Below are 19,330 nucleotides of genomic sequence, written 5' to 3'. Positions count from 1 at the left end.
CGTTCTTCCTGTTCCCATAAAGAAAGACAGTAGCTTTCATAGTGCAACCATTGCCCCAAAGTCTGCCTGAATGGCCATTTTCATCAAAATGTGGCAGCTCTAGTTCGGTAAATAATCTTTATGTTGAAATCACTTTTAATTGGCACCGAACACAATATACCATACAGGAGAATAAACCTTTTCAACATATGTACTTCCCCCCTTCCCTCCATCCCCCCGCCCTTCCTTCTTAAGTTCTACGCATATTGGTCCAAGCAATAAGTGAAACACTCTGGCAAGAACAAATTCTAGTGATTCGAGTGTCTACTACGTGCTGCGAGTTGCAATGTGTCCCAGAAGCACTCCCAGGTCTGCTGAAAGTGGACTCCCCTCGTTGAGGATATATCCCTGATTCCACAGCGCTCCAGCTTTACCAACTCTATCAAGTGGGTGTACCACATGCTCACTGTCGGTGCGGGGGTGTCTTGCCAGCACAGTAAAATCACTCTTTTCCCTATGAGGATAGCTCTTTGTAGGAACTGTGAAATCCTGGACGCGGCGGCCTAGAGTGTTCATAATTACCAAACAAAAGTAGGAGTTGCCCGTCTACTCTGCAGCCTTCATACCGGTGTAGTTCTTTCAGTATCTGCATCCAAAATTGTAGGATCTGAGGACAGGTCCAGAACATATGGTTGAGTGTAGCTGCCTCTTGTTTGCATTTAGGGCAGGCTCCTGAAGACCCAAAGGTCGCTCTATGCGCATGAGCTGGGGAAATATACATGAGCAAGGCGAATTTGTACTGCAGCTCTTTATACCTCACAAACGGGGTACTGTGCATTATTCTTGAAACGTGCGCTCTGAATTGCTCCTCCGTCAAATCCACTTGTAGTTCCTCTGTCCATTTTCTCGCCAGTGTCTTATAGTCTAAATCTTCTGTGGAGTCTAACAGATATCTATGATGGTACCTCAGGAGCACTGTATTGCAAGACCCCAAAGTGAGCGCTGTGTTTAAGGTGTCTTGTACATGCTCACATAGATTAGCCCAATGCAACGTTGCAGCATAATGTTGTAGTTGTGTATAAGCAAAAAGATCTGCGGGCGGCAGTGCATAAGCCCACTGCAGTGCATCGAAAGATTTCAGTTTCCCGTCCTCAGTCAATAGCTAAAACAGGTAGAGGATTCCCAGCCCTCTCCAGCGCCTGAACGCAGGCGAGGAAATCCCCACTGGGAAGTCCGGGTTGCGGAACAGGGCCATAAACGGGGTGGATGCTGCTGAAAACCTATGGCACCTGCACAACCACCGCCAAGCTGCTCTTGCTGAAAGCAAAATGGGGTTATGACAACACAGGGTCTGGTTTTCTTGGAATTGTATGTATCAGCCAGCTGATATGCACTGTGGGTGACCACAGTGTTTCCACCTCTGTTGCAGAGTACGTGTGTGTGTTAGTTAACCATCTCATATATGTCTCATGGAACATGCTACTGTTTGGGCAGGCGTCCCAAAATTGCAACTACGTTCTAGTTTGTGCCAACAATGGGAGGACATTCATCTCATATAGCTTACTCAAATCATCTGGAATAGTGACCCCTGGATACTTAAAGTGGTGAGAGGCCCATTCAAAGGAAACTGCCCCCTCCATTGGGATGAAATAGTCATTGGCAGCAGCAGAGCAAGAGATTGACAGGTTTAGTTTAAAGCCCGAAAGTCTGCCATAGTCTCCTATCAACCAAAGTAGATGGGAGAGCGCGCTTTGGGGCTCACTCAGTATAAGCAGAAGACCGTCTGCGTAAGCTAAAACTTTGACACCCTGGCCCCGGATTTGCAGTCCATGTATTCTATTACTTGCCCGAATCATACACAAAAGTGATTCCAGCGAAAGGAGGAACATCAGCGGGGACAAAGGACAACCCTGCCTTGTTCCTCGGCCGATAGCGAACTCCGCTGTCTTAATGCCATTGACCAATATTGCCACCCGAGGACATTCGTACAGTGCGTGGATGGCCCCCACGAACCAGCTCTGGAGACCCACCCAAAGTAGTGTCTCAAACATGAAGGACCACAACACACGATCAAAGGCACGCTCTGCGTCCAGGCTCGCCACTACACTCAGTGTTTCAGTTCTGCGCCCTTCCAACATGGCCAATCTGTGCACGATGACCACCGACTGTCGTCCCCGCACAAAACCGACCTAATCAACTGCTACCAAATCAGGTAGCAAGGGCGCCAGCCAATCTGCCAAGATCCTTGACAGCAGTTTGACGTCCACGTTGATCAACGAGATCGGGCGGTAGGAGCCAGGCAGAACCAAATCCCGCCCCGGCTTCGGTATAAGACTAATTAGTGCAGTGATGGTATGTAAAGGAAGCTTCTTTTCCTCTACAACAGCGGTATAAAAATCCAATAGTGGGCCCAGGATCTGAGACTGCATCATTTTATAGAATTCACCTGTAAATCCATCTCCCCAGGGGCTGAGAATAGTTTTAAAGCCCTTATAGCCTTTTGTACCTCCTTGGCTGTCAATGGCTGGTTGAGGAACTGCGAGGTCTCCTCTGTGAGCTTAGGCATTCCCAAGGCCTGAAGATATTGCTGTATGACTGTATGCAAGTCTAAGGGGGAGGTCTCTGATTCATATAAAGTGGCAAAGTGTTTATATTGAATATCTGCTACATCCTCCAATCTAGTGGAGATATGGCCCTTGGGGTTGCGTAATGCTGAAATAAAATGTGATTTCCTGACCCCTTTCACTATTCGTGCCAGGAGCTTTCCAGCCTTTTCCCCATGTTTATATAGACTATAATTTCGGTACATTAGTGTTCTCGTTGTACGCTCGTGTAACAGGCTATTTAAGGCTGTCTTGGTTGCTACAAGCGAATTGAGCAGCAAGGCAGTTGGTCTGCGGGCAGAACTACGTCTAATGGCCCTCACTTTCCGTTCCAGGGCCATCATGCCCTGCGCAATTTGGCGATTGCATGCACTTACATACGCTATCATATCCCCACGAAGGACTGCCTTAGCCGTGGGTCAAAACGGTAAGGGTCATCTCTGTGTTTTGTATTCGAGGTATCGAACTTCTGCCATTTGGCATGTTAAGTATTTGGTGAAATCGTAAGAGGAGAATAAGTAGGCCGGGAAACACCAACCTGGCCTCTGCTAAAAGTAAGGCGCGGCCTCCAGGTCTACCCATGTCAATGTATGGTCAGACATCTCCTCTGGGCCGCAAGGACCTGTGACATCAGCTATTGCAAGGTAAATATATAGTCTAGGCATGAGGATGTCTGGTGTGCTCACGAGACATGGGTAAAATCCTTGTCTTCAGAGTGCAACAGCCTCCAGGAATCCACCAGATTTAAATTGGTGCAAAGTGACTCCAACACCGAGGGGCCCCAGAACCCCTGTCTGAAGGGCCAGATCTATCCATGCAAGGAACAAATATGAGAGTCATATCTCCAGCCAGCATTATGGGCAGACCTGGATATCTTTGGCAATAAGACGTCAGCCAGGGGTAAAAGGTTTTATCAAACACCACTGGCACATATACCATCACAAGCAGTACCTCCTTTCCCTGCAAGTTCAATTTAAGGCCTAAATATCTGCCTTCTGCTTCCTTAAACAACAACAGCTGAGCCTGGCACGCCAACGACCTCCGTATCAAAATGGCCACATCTCCCCTACGTCTCAACGCTGGGGAGCAATGGACCTCTCCCACTCATTGACGTTGCAATTTTTTATGCTCTTCCACTGTAAGCCTCTTGCAAGCATGCTACATCCGCTTTGTGGCGCTTCAGGGCTGATATTTTAGCTCTTTTGGCAGGGGAAGTGATTTCACACACATTCCATGAGACTATATGTACTGGGTTCCCCATCATGTTAGCCAGGATGTTCTAGAAAGGGAGACTTCAACATCGCACCTTCATTTGCCCTCCCCGAGGCGCCCAACCTCCCCTTGGGACAGTTAACATTTACAAAGCCAGGTGATTCATACAATAAATGCATGCATTTCCCTGAGCATTCCAACCCTCTCAGACAAAACCGCTTAACTCCCATCATTCCATCCCCATCCATCCCATGGATCCCTCCCCCTTCCACCCCCAACCTCTTCTTACCCCTTCCCGTGTAAACCTCTGGAAATGCCTGAGGCCCCGCCCACGCCCCCTTAGCAATACTCAGCAATGGTGGAACATCCTTGTTTCAATACCATGTTCAGCACTTCCGTGCAGGTCCTAGCATTTAGCGATTGTACAAGTGTGTTTGTGATCTGCTGTTCTGTCCATGAGCTAACCTTAGGGTTACCATATGGCTCCAGAAAAAGGAGGACGGATTGAGCCAGCCGGGTTTTACTTCCATTGCTTTCAATGGAAGTAGTTGAGCCAGCCGGGTTTTACTTCCATTGCTCAATCCGTCCTCCTTTTTCTGGAGCCATATGGTAACCCTAAGCTGCGTGCCCAGCATTTAATCCAGGTACAAACTCCTGTGCATCTCCAATGTTGTCAAAAGCCTGCCATTATGTTGCACCTTTAAGATCGCTGGATAGAGTAAAAAAAAATCTAACATTTTTGTCATGTAAGTGGTGGCATATTGGCATAAACTGTTTTCGCCACTCCTGTAGTGATGACGAATAATCTTGGAAGATGCGGATGGTACATCCATCGTATTTCAGTGTTTCTCTTTTCAATCTCTACCCTCGCAATATTTCCACTTTGTGGATATAGTTGTGAATTTTCAGTATGACTGCCCGTGGGGTCTGTCAGCCATCTTGTTTCTGGCCCATGTGGTGTACTTGCTCCAGGCACAAAGGCCCTGCATGATCAGACAATGCAAATTTTGCCGCTAGCCAACGCTCCAATGCTGAGGACAGGACAGCGTCCCCCACCGTCTCTGGCAGCCCGACAATCCACTAGTTGGCCCTTCGTGAGCGATTCTCAAGGTCGTCAATTTTAGCTGTCAGGTCTTGTACTTTGGTAGTGAGAGTGCAGAGTGCCTCCGCGGCAAGGGGAGCTGCGTCCTCCAACTGCGAGACCCTCTGTTCTAGTTCCCCGGTATGTTAGTTATATCCGATAGGAGGGTGTCAAAGTTCGTGAATTGTTCGGATAATCACCCTATTTTAGGTTCAATCGCTTTCTCAATCGCCGCGGTCAGTTGCAGTAGTTGGTCCGCTGAGAACAGCTGTCCTCCCTGTAGAGACCTGCCATCCATCTTGCCCTCCGCCATGCGCAGTTGTTATTTCTCCTTTTTTGCGCCTTTGCCTACCCATTCCTGTTGGCAAAACTGTCAAATCCTTGTCCATCCGGTAAGCAGCTTGTTACAGAGTCAATTTTAGGATGTTCCAGCAAAGAGTATATCTTACCTTGCTCTCATTTATATGTTATGTATTTATCTTTTATTTACCTTATTTACCTGATATTCTTGCACACTAATTGTAATAATATGCTGAACCTCTTACTCTGTTAATGATGATGCCAATGCAACATAATGTAAGCCACATTGAGCCTGCAAATAGGTGGGAAAATATGGGATACAAATGCAGCAAAATAAATAAATAGAAGAAACAGGGAGAGACTAGAGGGAGGAAGCCAGGAAAAGAGGGTGAGAAAAAAAGAGCAAAAAAAAAAATCACAACCTAAAACTTAATAAAGCAAAACAAGTCAAAGAGAAAAGAAATCTATACAGAATATGCTTTTTCCCTACCTCCTATAAATCTTGCATGATGAAAGCACCACACAGTGAGTGCCTATAAATTTTCAAAGTAGTTGCTTTATATGTGTGTGCCTTTATAAAATTGGCTCCTAAAACTAACTCCAAATATACAAAAATACTCCTGTTGTTTATGGGCTAAGGGTGGATAAATAGGAATAAGGACAAACAGATCCTCAGCATCCCATACCTTAACACGCAAAATCATAACCATGTCCAAAAGATCTATACAGTAATTCCAACAGTCTCCACAATTTAAATCATTCAAATAGTTAACATTTGTGGTTACAACTTTTTTCCACGAGCTAACAGTGGCAATTTGTTTCACAATTCGTGGCTTGCCTTTATCTTCATCGGCTCTGTTAAAATCTTACATACAGGACACTACTCATCTTTTGAGAGAATTACGATCTGTAACAACATCCAATAGTATTTTAGCATCTTTATACACTATGATTCAACAATTAGAAGTTTTAGCTACTATCATCTATTTACCTCTCATTGATTCAAACAAGTCACATTTAGAAAATATTTTTGGACAACATTTTGTTGATGTGGGAAGGCAGAACTGAGACTTTACTGCAGTTTCGTAAGTGGCTTAACAATCGTACACCCCATTTACAATTTACATTAATATATAATAAAGCAATTGATTTTCTAGATGTTCATATTTATGAATATGGTTCTGAATTATTGATAACTCTATATAAGTAATCTGTTGCTAGAAATATATTTTTACATTTCCAGAGTTTTCATCCATATAATCTTTGGGCACGTTTGCCAACAAGTCAATTTTTGAGAAAAGACCAATATGTTCCGCTGAAAGTGAATTTTCTTTACATGCAGGTGAACTGTGGCAAAGATTCATAGTAACAGATTATCCAATATCAGATCTTACTGACTTGTAACTTATCTTATCCTTATGTGTCCTTTTGTCTGTCCTTCCCTTCTCCTTTTTGGTCCTGTCTGTTTGTCCTGATTTAGATTGTAAGCTCTTTTGAGCAGGGACTGTCTTCTTCATGTTCAATTGTAAAGCGCTGTGTACAACTGGTAGCGCTATAGAAATGATTTATAGTAGTAGTTCTGAGAAAAGTTTATTTGCGTGCCAAATATGCAAGCAATAAGCAAATAGGAAAGCTTTATTACAATACAAAGCACAAAATGACAAAGATAAATTGGTGGCAGTGTTTCCACACAGCAGGTAGTAGGGCTATTATTTAAAGTTGGTCAGTCTTGTCTTTACATCAATGCTTTCAGGATATACCGGTAAATAGCATATTAGTGTAGTAAGACGACTGGCGAAATATCATATAGACACACAAATCATCCCAATTTTGATGTCACAATAGAGGGACATTAAAAAAGTGTCTACATTGCCAGTGGTGTGATTTAACTTTAAAAGGCTTATCCTGGTCTCATCCCATCACTGTAGATTTGATAAATGCAAGACATACAAATTGAGACTCTGATAATGTGATCAACATGATCGAGTGCCCCTGCCAGCTGATATGTAGGGTGTTCTATTCGACAATAAAAGTACATTTAATGAACATAAGTCTAAGAAAAAGAATGAAATAACATCAGCTCCATTAGTTGCCCGCTGGTTACAAAAACAGCATACATTATTGGATATTAAATGGAGAGTTATTGATAAAATAGTCTTGGGATGCGAGGGTGGTAATTTCAGCCAAATTTTAAGTTATAAAGAACACTGGATTTTCACGCTCCAAACTATGGCACCTGAGGGGCTAAATTTAAAAATGGATTGAGCATCAGTTAAGACATCACCAGTTTTCCGTCTTCTGACTAGATTTGAGTCACCAGATGATTCAGTTGTTAGCATCTCTCATGCTGGTGGCGTATTTGATGATAGAGCAGATTCTAAGAAGAGAGGCGTAGCAAATGCCAACATGAGTTATGTTGCTTTAAGTCATATAAGGCTTCATAGTTTTGTAATATGTGTAGTGGTATTAGCTATAGCGTATAATATAACTGATTTATTGTTATTTTGTAGGACCAATACTGACACAATGATGAAACACAGTCCATGTTGATAGCTTGCATTATTAAGTGTCTAAAACATCGGACTATCACTTTTATATAAAACTTTACAAAGTTATAAAAAATGTGAGTTTTACAGTTTGTTAGGATTAAAAAGTAACTCTTAGTGATGTGGTTAACAAAGAGCTGATGAAGATAAAAGCAAGCCATGAGTTGTGGCTCATGTGAAACAAGTTGCCACTGATGGCTCTTGGGAAAAGGTTGTAGTCACGAATGTTATTCCCATGATTTAAATTTATTTATTATGACATTTCTACCCCGCATTTTCCCAAGAAAGCTCAGGTTCAATGTGGCTTACAAAAGAATTGTGGAGAGCGTTGGGATTTGTGTATTACTTTATGATTTGCCCTCGCTTGAGATCTACTCCAATTGACTAAATTGTGATTTACAAAAGATCAATACAAAACAAACATCACATAAGGTATTCAACTATAGGTAGTTCATAGTTCACCTTTATTTGATATTGAATTCTTATCAAAGCAGCGTACAATATAAAACAAACTGAATAGAGGAGAAAGACCTCTATTTAAAAACTGGGGAAAAAAACAAACGATTACCAAAATGCCACACTTAAGCAGTTCATAAAATTCAAAAAATTGTATTGTTTGTTCTATTACAATTAAAAATGTAACAAAATGGATCTTTACTGTACCACAGAAAACAATTCCCAACAAGTGCAGTCTTTGCAGGTAATTTATATTTACCTTCTGCTGTGAAGGCACACACACCAACTGCTTACTTTGACTGCAAATGCTTACACTCTACTCGGGCTGTTGTGGGAAATGGCAAACTGCCTCCCATAGCACACAAATGCTCTCACATAAAGTGACGCCTCTCCATAGCAGCTACAACTATATGTATCTATTCTAGGCTCATACCTTGCAACTCTGTTCCAGCCTTGTCTGAATGCCACCAGAGTAAAAGGGTTCTTGTAGATATGTAATACTAGTAAGAGTGTATACACACCTGTGCAATTTTACAATTTCCCCCAAGCAAAACATACTTTACATCTGGAAAATATGTTAATAAAATTACCCCCCTAAGGGCAATTTTCAAAACAATTTATGCAGGTAAACAGGTGTAACTTATGTAAAAGCCCACATGAAAACTCCTTCCCCCATCAACTTTAGGTATTTATCTATTCTTCTTCTATATGCTCATAATTTTGAAAAAGGGGTGTAAAGTACAAGACATCATAATAAAAGCATACATCAGAATTAATAAAACAACTCAATATAATTTAAAGAGCAAGCACAAAGGGCTAATGTGGGGTACATAAGTATTGCCATACTGGGACAGACCAAAGGTCCATCAAGCCTAACATCCTGTTTCCAACAGTGGCTAATCCAGGTCACAAATACCTGGCAAGATCCCAGAAAGTACAATACATTTTATGCTGCAATTGTTTTGGTCCAGACGTAGGTTTAACAAAATCTTTTAGAATCAGCTGTTAATTTTATGGAATTTTGGGATGCTTTAAATAGGGAGTGTCATGAAACATGTAGGTCACCCACTTGGGGCTACCCTGCAGCCACTTAAGAGGGTCTATCCCCAGCACAGCTCAGGTCCACCTGCCATTTGTGCTCTACACTAGCATCCTCCTTCCACCGACTGGGTCACCAGCGACTCTGGGCAAGTCTCCCACTCTCCAATTATCCCAATGATGATTTCTAGGTTACTGGAGGCCACACTCCCAGTGGTCCCACAGTTCCCAGAAAAAACTCACAGATCCAACACACAAACCACCAGGATTCTTAATCAGTCCAGACAGGCAGAGGTGATAAACAGAAAGGAACGTTTATTGCCTGTAAAATTAGAATAATGAACAAAAAAGTGCAATCAGCAAACAGTAACAAGTGACTGAAATATGGATAAATTATAACACTAACTAAATGTTTACTATCTAACTAGTACCTGGGGAGATCAGGACATATAGCTGCTCACCAGTTATCAAATATAACTGTTTTACAGGGCTTCAGCAAAGAGCTCTCTCTCTTCTCCCAGGCTGAAACTGGGGCAAAGGCCAGTACACTCCAAATAAAATTGAGCTCCTGGGCAAATCAGAACAACAACTTTGAAAGTATACTGCAGACTACCTTTCCAAAAGGCTTAAACGAGGTGGGGGAGGAGGAGAGAACAGCCTTGGTTCTGCAGCAGCTTGAAAACAAACACACACCACCTGCTGGCCAAACTACAGAAATACACTTCAGGAATTAAGGGAGTTTTACAGGCTTAAAACACACTGTTAGAAACATAGATGTATGACGGCAGATAAAGGCCAAATGGCCCATCTTCCTTTTCCTAAGGGATCCCACTTAATAACTGACACAGTACTGGTCTAAGTCAAGACTATTTATATTGTCCTACTCTGGGAACCTGATAGTGCCATGGCATTCTGTGCTAATATTCAGCAGCATTATCTGGTTAAGCACCAATGAATAGCTGTGGCAGAACTGCCCAATGGGATTTAACCAGATAGGAGACTTCCCACCAAATTAAATCCTACTGAATAATTTCCAGGGTAATGATTCTGTAGACAGATACACAGATATCATGCAAAGATGGGTTGGGTTGGTCAAGTTCATTGACATTTATTAACAAGGCAGGCACTGCTATACCTCCTCCCACATCAGGAAATGGTCAACAGTACTTCCTAGTGACCTGCTAGCCACCACAAGAGACAGGGCACTGGAAACAATGAAGCATGATTCATCTGACCCAGGATGGCAAGTCTGAAGTTCATAAGTTTAACTAGACTAAAGAAATACATGTCCACAGTGTTATAGAAGATGCTTATCAAAAAAACTGGACAACGGGTGGAAAAATATACAGACAGAAGCAAACAAAAGGAATATAGTGATGAAAAACAAAGCAGGTAAAGAAATATACTGATAGCTGCACTTTCTTTTTTCCAGAAAGCATATTCCAGTGGAACGACAAAAAATGGTAACCCTATGTATGTATGAACTTTACCAAGTGGTGTAAATTCAGGGCCAAATCAGCTTTACCAGTAAAACGTGAAAACTACTAGTTACCCTAAAGCCAGCCACAAGTAACAAAGGTTTGAGAACAATTATGACGATAAAGATTCGTTGGCATTGGCAGATATACACCTGGTTCCCAGATATTGACTAGCATTAATAATATGCTCGTCTATCATCCAAGCAAGGAAACACACCCGGCCCCAGCAGACAAGTTGCGTGGCCAACACTCCGCCCGCTCATGATGACACAGAGGCGGAAGTACACCCGATCCCGGCGGAGGGATACTAGAATGGGTGATATTCAAACCTATTGCCAGGTCCAGAAGCGGAAGAAGGTCCGGCTCCGGCGCAAGGATACGATAGTATCGAAAAAGACTTACTTTTTATCGCCCGATCAACTGTGCTGTGTTTGCCGTCCTTGTCGGACATTCTGCGGGTGGCACCAAGTCGCCGGAGTAAGTGCAAACTACAGCAGCGGTGTAAGGGTGGATGGCGGCGGTTTCACTGCAACGCTGTGTGCTCCCCGGCCGGCGCTGCTCCCACTTCCGCAGCGGCTTAGGAGTCAGGGGCCAGGGAGCGCCGTACTGAAACGGAGAGTAACATGGCGGCTGCAACCTAACTCTGTGGGGAGGGGGACCGGCGTGCACCACGCGGTGCCCACTGATTAAACACCTGACCGGCAGGCGGGAGGGGCTCGCCGCCATATTTGATTCGGGCATATTGTGGGGTTTACAGGCAGATTGTAATCTGTGTATTATTGATGAGATAAGAAAGGGAGCTTTTCTTCCTTTTTACTAGATGATGAGCAACGGGATTGTAGCCTGGTAGCTAGAACAGGGCAAATACATAGCTTTAGGTTTGGGACAGGATGCAGGGCTAATAGTAGTGGAGGTAGGGGGGGTATCGGCCTGAACAATCTGCTGAGTGGCTGCAGTGAAGGGGAAAGAGAAATTAGAATTGGTGCTTGGCTAGAAAGAGCAGGAGGGTTATGGCATGGCGGTGTGGCTGGTTCTTTAGTTTCCAGTTTGCAAGCTTTGACAGTTGCGTTCGTTGTCTCCCTCATCTGAACCTCACTGACAGGCATTGCCGATCACTAGTTTCATGAGATGGAAGAGAAAACAAGTGGACCAGCAAGGAGGAAGAAATCTGACCAGCACACTTCCCTGCCTAGTATTTCCTATTACTCCTGTCTATTTTCCTTCTACTTACAAGTACAGGTTATCAGTAAGATACTTTTTATTAACACATTACAGCAAGGTGAAAATCTCTGATCTATTTAGGAGCCCAACCAATAGAAGTCAGTAGATAAAGTGTAGCAATACTGCCGTTTCAACATTTCATTAGGACATAACGTGCATATTTAGATGGCTTGCAGACGCAGAAACCAATGTGAATTTTTAATTTAAACAGAAATGTTACTAACTTATCACTACGTTCATTTTCGTAAATATACCCTTTCTCCTGTAAAGACCAAGTTCTTTTAGACTATTTTTCCTAATATTTGTAGTTCACAAATTAACCATTGCTTTACTCAAGGATAATGGGCCTAAATTCACATTTACAATGTATTCAGAAACCAGTGAATGTACTTTTATGGGATGTGTCAAGCAGAATTTTTTTACAACATTTTGGCTGCATAACAGTAAGTTGGTTATACTTGTAGGCCTAAAGAACGACCGAAAACCAAATTAGACCTTGAGAGTTGCAAAGAACAAATTCCACTGCTTGAGTGTTTGTAGAGTATGTGTGTGTGTATATATATATCTATATATCTATAGCTCTTTATATATATCTATCTATATATATATATTAGAGAATGATGGGGACAAAGTTTGTCTCTGTCCCACCCCCACAGGTTCTATCTCCCACATGATTTTATATTTAATTTTTTTTATTAAAGTATAAAAAGGAATAATATGCTGTGCAACTTGTGTATAGATTACAAATAGAGAACAATAACAACAATGAGCAGCTATAATAACCCTCCTTCCCACCACCACCCTCTACCCTTCCAACCCCAACAATTGGTGATTTCTACTACACCAAGGAATCCTAATTCACACTGTTAAAATGTCCAGTAGAGAACGACGTGGGGACAAAGTTTGTCCCTGTCCCCGCAAACTCTGGCCCTATCCACAGAATTCTCAACACTGTTTAACCACACTTAGATTTACCTTTGGATTTAAAAAGCAAAATCATGTGCCTGTAAGGACTGCATACACAAATTAAAACAAATGCCCTTAAAATGTAATAATACTGGACTGGTCTTGCAAGCAATAATGAAACAGTGATGGAATATTCATTCACGTAACAAGCAATAATCAGCACTAATTTTTCTAATCATTCTACAACTCCAAGCACATTTAATACTTTTCTCACTATACAAAACAGGGAACCACAGAAAAACTGAAATAGAGATCTACCTCAAGAAAGCCAGGTAAACACTGGTAAAAGATAATCAGAAATGTACTCTCTCCTGCACTCTGCAAAATACAAAAATAGAAAAGACGTACATTTCACAAAGCAGGCACATCTCAGTCCTTAAAAAGTATATAAACATATTTGTTTTCTACCTTTGTTGTCCATGCACTTTATTTTTCTAATTGGGCTGGTCCCAGTCTCTTTTCCACTTTCCACGTGTCCGTCTTCTCTAAATTCTTTTCCACTTTGGCGTTTCCATTTCTTCTCTCTCCTCTTGGCTTTGTCCTTTCCTTCTCTACATCTGTCTGGCAGTGACCTTTCATTTCATGTGCCCCCCTCCTTATTTGTGTTTACCCCCCCCCCTTTCTCTCACCTTAGTTTCTGTTTCACTTCTCATCTACCTACTAGCTTTTACCATTGCTCCCTCTCTCACTTAATATCCAGTCTCCTAAACCCCTAACTTTTTTCACCCACTCCCTTAGCCCTCATTCCCTTCCTATTAGCCCTCATCTACCCTCCACTGGATCTCATCACCCTATCACTCCCCATCTGTTTCTCTCATTCCCTTGCTTCCAAGGCCCTATACCCCATGCCCTTCCTTCCTCTTCCCCCTTGCAAGGTCATGTTTCTTTTCCTCCCTCCCTCCCTCCAAGGTACGGTGTCACTTTCCCTCTCTCTCCCCCTCCACAAAATCTGGTGTTGCTTTCCTTCCCTCCATCCTTGTCCAACATTTCTCCTCTCTTCCCTCCCCTCCATCCATGTGCATCTCCTTCCTGACTTCTCTCCCCTCCATCCATCTATGTACAGCAACTCTCCATTCTCCCCTACCCTCTTCTCCATCCACCCATATCCAGCAAATTTGCCTCTCCTCCCCTGCCCCCTCCATTCATCTATCCATCTCCAGCAATTGTCCTCTCCCCTGCCCTCCATCCTACTACTACTACTAAACATTTCTAGAGCGCTACTAGGGTTACACAGTGCTGTACAGATTAATAAAAAGACAGTCCCTGCTCCAAGGAGCTTACAATCCATGTCCAGCAATTCTCCTCTGCCCTCCCCTCCATGTCCAGCGATCTCACCCCCTCCCCTCCATGTCCAGCGATTCTCCTTGCCCTCCCTCAGCTCCCCAACAGCCTTCCTCTCCGTTTCTTCCTGTCCCCCCCTCCCCCGCGCGTTTAAACCTTTTATTTTCCTCACAGTGACGGCAGTGAAGCACACAACACAGCGGGCTCGCCTCCAGCCTTTCCCTTCCCTCACAGTCGCGGAAACAGGAAATACATCATCGCAAGAAGGCAGGATACTGAGTGAGGCAAGGGAAAGGCTGGAGGCGAGCCCGCTGTGTTGTGTGCTTCACTGCCGTCACTTCGAGGAAATAAAAGGTTTAAGGGGGGGGGGGGCAGGAAGGAACGAAGAGGAAACCTGTTCGGGAGCTGAGGGTAGGAAGAGTTGCCTGTGGCGTTGTGCCAGCCCTGCGTTTAGGGGGGGCAATGCCCCCCCCCCCCAAACTACACCCATGGGTGGGCATCTGTTGTACCACGGGTGCAGGGGTTATTACTGCTCCTGCAGGGTGGGGAAATAACCTCTTTTTGCACCCTTGATAAAACTTTGAAAATTTTCCCCATTCCTGCGGTTTTACTGTGGATTACTGCAGTTTACCGCAATTACCCACTCCCGTGTCATTCTCTGGTATAAAGTACAACCCATTCTATATGCCCTAGAGGGGAAAAATATGCCCTATAAAGCACTGTTATGATTTTTTTAATCTGTGGATAAATAAGAAGTCAACAATCTCAGGCTTCAATCTAGCTCTCCTGTCTTCCACAGTCCTTCCTGGAATGGAAGTTGTCTTCTTAGAAGTTGTTCTGGTAGCAGGATGTACAGGATTCCCCATGCAAATTTTGCTAGTTGTTGCCAGTATGTTTGCTTGTTTTTCCAAAAAATCAAAAATATCTTTGTAGGAGTGGCCTAGTGGTTAGGGTGGTGGACTTTGGTCCTGGGGAACTGAGTTCGATTCCCACTTCAGGCACAGGCAGCTCCTTGTGACTCTGGGCAAGTCACTTAACCCTCCATTGCCCCATGTAAGCCGCATTGAGCCTGCCATGAGTGGGAAAGCATGGGGTACAAATGTAACAAAAATAAATAAAAAAATTAAACATAAATAACAGTCCAGTTCATTAACAGAAAATGACACACAAAGTTTGTCCCCTGTCCCCATAGGATCTGTCCCTACGTCATTCTCTAATATATATATATATATATATATATATATCTGTTCAGCCTCTTTTGTTAAGGCTCCAGCAGAAGTGAAGCAGTGATGGGGAGCAGCTGCATTGGACAAACTGTTGCTATATTTCTTGCTCATCCTGGCCCCTAAATGTAGAGAACAGCAACAGTTGCATGCATACATTACAGAATAGTGCTCAGCTGCCTTGCTGTAAGGGCACACATAAGTGGCATAGCAGGTAAATGCAAGGGGGCATTCACATAGGTAGAGCATGATTATTTAAAGTACCCACTTACTCAGTTGCCCCGCTTTTAGCACACATACAGCACACACAATCTGCTACCAAAAGGCATTTAATGACATACACATTCTAGCATTAGGTATCAAGTAAACTGATTTTGTAGGTTTTGGCCACATGAAAGCTGTTTTATGGCTTGAGTAATTTTATGTTTTATAGATATTAAATTGTATATGTTTATTTTGTTATCCACTAAGAACATTGGATTGTATGGGATACAATTTTATAAAATATGTAAATAAATTAATTTAAAAAAATACTAACCCCATGGACTCTTGTTTTGAAGTAAGAATATTGTCCAAAGCTAGAGAATATGGTGCAGCAGGTCAGTATATTCAGAATAAGGTACAGTAGAGTGTGTCTTCCTTCGCTTAGTGATAGCACAACTCTGCAAGCCCCTCTTGCTTAGACAGCTCACCAAAAACTCTGCCATGGGACCATAAATCACAACCTTTCAATACAGAACAAAAACTTCCTAATCTGCAGATAATTATCATGTGCATGCCTGTGAGCCCCTAATATGTAGAAGTAGTGCACAACCCCTAATTCTGCAGTAAGAACTATCACTCTCCCGAGGGGGGGGGGGCACATGATGTCAGAGGACTGAGCGGACACCTGTTAGCTCGGCTCACTTCCCCTTAGTCTCTTCATCCCCTTTTAGTGGTATCTATAGTACCTTAGCTGAACTGGAAAAAGTCTTGTGCGGTGCATGAAAGAGCGAGGACCCGGAGGGTGCGCTCCCGAAGGTAGTGGCGGAGCGGAATGCCAGTAAAATCGTTGAGATCAGGGAAGGAGAAAGGCAGTACGCTGAAAAACAAGATGGTGTCGCCAACCCCGCCAACACAGACCCCGATCCAGACCCCAACACATGAGGACATGGTACTAATTTCTCTGGAACACATCGCAGCTTCTAGACAATAAACTCGCTAAGTTGCATGAAGGCATGGATGAGATAAGAGTGTATTGCTTCTCATGCGGCTAGATTGCAAGAAGTGGAAGAACGTATTTCCTCGCAGGAGGAACATATGGCAACGGCAGAGGAGCGAATAGGAGACCTGTAAGCGCAAATACGCACACTGAGAGACCGAGTGGAAGATCAGGAGAACAGAAGTCGGAAAAATAACATTCGCATTGTTGGAATCCCTGAATCTGTTACAGACGCGGAACTAAAAGATCTGGCAGAAAGCTGGCTCCCGAAGCAGCTGGGTTTGGACCCGGAGATGAGCTGGGGGCACGTGGAGCGAGTCCATTGTGTTGGGCTGCGAAGAGAGGCTAATGGGAGACCACGACTGATAATTGCAAGGTATCTGAATTATTCGATTAAAGCCACAATTCTTGAGAAATTTAAAAAGATACGTCCTGTGGAATATGAAGGAGCTAAGATTTTGTTGTTCCAAGATTTCTCTGCACGTGTTATGGAGCAGCGGAAGTTGTTGGCACCGTACTGTACTAAACTATTTGAGAAAGGAATCAAGTTTGCATTTCAGTACCCAGCTAGGGTGCGGATAACATACAACAATAATTCCTTCACCTTAACAAAAACAGAGGAGTTACAAGCTTTTCTGGAAAAATTGCTGAGTGATCTAATTAGAGGTGAAGAGGTGCAGTAAACCATTGGTGATGCCAGCCTGAGAACAACATCTGGAATGGGTTTGACTAAGACAGTTTGCTTCAAAATGTTTGTGTTGGGTTCAACAAGAAATGAGCAGGGGAATGCTCCTGCATGGACATTGTGCTCAAAGTCTGGTTGGTAAGAAGCCCCCGCAGCAATAGAACATTAGTCTAACCCGTGGTTGGACATTTGCCTGAGGGGAGAGACACTTGCGTTAGATGCGGTGCAGCAAGGGACTGAATGTGGTACTATGAAGTGGGCACATAAATGTTCTTATGTTTGCTTCACCCTCAGGCAACAAGGGATGTCTTAGTTCTGCTGTGGGGGGAACCGGCGACAGCCACCAAATAGCATTACAATGCAGTGGGACATAAGTGCTACTAGCGGGATTTGGTCGCTCTATGCTATATAGTTATTCAAAAATAATGTACCCATTGCGGGGAAGTGGTCTGGGGTGGGGGCTGAAGAGTGCAAGAGCCTGTTATGCAAGGGTGGTTACAATGATTGTGTGTTAAAGGGGGATGCGGGGGGAAGGGAGCGAGAAGGGAGGGCTGGGTAAAGGGGATGTGGTTCGTGTTGGGTTTTATGGGATGTTGTGTTGGAGTGTGGATGTATATGAGTGCATGGGCAGATGAGAGCTGGGTGGGACGGAATGTTCTGGCTAGAAGGGAATTGCTAAGAATGAGTCGGGGGAGAGAGGGCAGGTCTAGGGTGTGTGGGAGGCCACACGGGGAGGAGACTGAAGAGTACTACACCTACTGGAGTAACGCAGATACTCAGAGCGCAGGGTGAATGTGTCTGGGTAACCTCGAGGGACGACACTGCTGGGATGGCGTCCCGAAGAGTGATTATGATTTTTTGGTCTTATAATAGCATGACTTTGGTTTGGGACACTGGGTAGCCTACGGGTAGCTTCCTTAAACGTAGATGGCATACATTCCCCGATTAAATGGAAGAAAATATTACATTATGGTAAACAATTGAAAATTGATGTTTTTATGCTTCAGGAAACCCACTTGTCCGCCCCGGAGCACCTTAAACTGAAGCAGGGCTGGGTAGGTGAAATAGTTTTCTCATCATATAACAGACAAAGAGGCATGGCTATACTTATAAGTAAAGGATTAGACTTAGTTTGCCACAGAGTTATACAGGACCCTGAGGGTAGGTTCGTGATATGGACAGGTGTCATTCAGGGTTTGAAAGTAGCTTTATGCTTGGTTTATGCTCCAAATGTGTACTCTAGGAAATTTTACTCACACTTATTGGCTGCCTTAACGCAGTTGCAAGATTATCAAATACTTGTGGGGGGTTAACTTAACAGCAGACCCCTTAGTTGACTGCAATCCGCCGAAGGCACGGCCCGAAGGACTAGAGGAGAGGGGAATAGGAATGCTACAAAGTGACCTGGGATTAGTGGATGTGTGGAAGGCACTGCATCCGGACAACAGAGAATACACCTACTTCTCAAATGTATACAAATGTCACGCAAGGTTAGATTACATACTGTTATCTCCATCTCTTTTCTCGGTAGGCCGGTTAGCAGAGATTGAGGCGTGTGTTATCTCCGACCATAGCCTAGTACGGGTGGACATAGGCATAGTGGGGGGATAGGAAAAAATCGGGATGGTGTATGAACCCTACCTTATATCGGGATCCAGAATTCAAGGAGTATCTCTCACAAGAATGGGAGCTCTATATGGCAGATAGCAAGCTGGCGGATACTGATCCGCTTCTACTTTGGGAAGTGGGGAAGGCGGTAATGAGAGGGAAAATTATAGCCTACACAGCTAGCTCCCGTAAGAAGAGAGAAAGGGAATTAATTGAAAACTTACGCCAGCTTCACGATGCTAGGGCAGCAGTAGCATGGGGAGTTGAGGCAGCTAGGATCAACTTCAAAGCTAAAAAGCAAGATTAATGACATCCTGAATAAGCGAGCTTTGAGAGACATTCAGTTATATAAGTTCCGTCTCCACAGATGGGAGAACAAAACTGGGAATTTCTGCAGGGGATACGAGTACTGTATAGGAGCTCCACAGCACAAATTCTGATAAACAACAAGC

General features: G+C 43.6%; 1 protein-coding gene across 1 annotated transcript in view; it reads right to left on the bottom strand.

The window, feature by feature from the left end:
• LOC115470365 (serine/threonine-protein phosphatase 2B catalytic subunit beta isoform-like) overlaps positions 1-11,335 on the bottom strand; it is a 137,404-nt gene extending 126,069 nt beyond the window's left edge. Inside the window, 1 exon segment of the mRNA XM_030203467.1 lies at positions 11,096-11,335. Coding sequence (XP_030059327.1) covers positions 11,096-11,144 — 49 coding nt within the window. The 5' untranslated portion in view covers positions 11,145-11,335.
• Between the last annotated feature and the right edge of the window lie 7,995 nt (positions 11,336-19,330).

Source organism: Microcaecilia unicolor, chromosome 5 (genome assembly GCF_901765095.1).
Source record: "Microcaecilia unicolor chromosome 5, aMicUni1.1, whole genome shotgun sequence".
In the NCBI taxonomy this organism is placed as follows: Eukaryota; Metazoa; Chordata; class Amphibia; order Gymnophiona; family Siphonopidae; genus Microcaecilia; species Microcaecilia unicolor.
The sequence above is the reverse complement of the archived record's forward strand: the minus strand, read 5'-3'. Positions and strand labels throughout refer to the sequence as shown.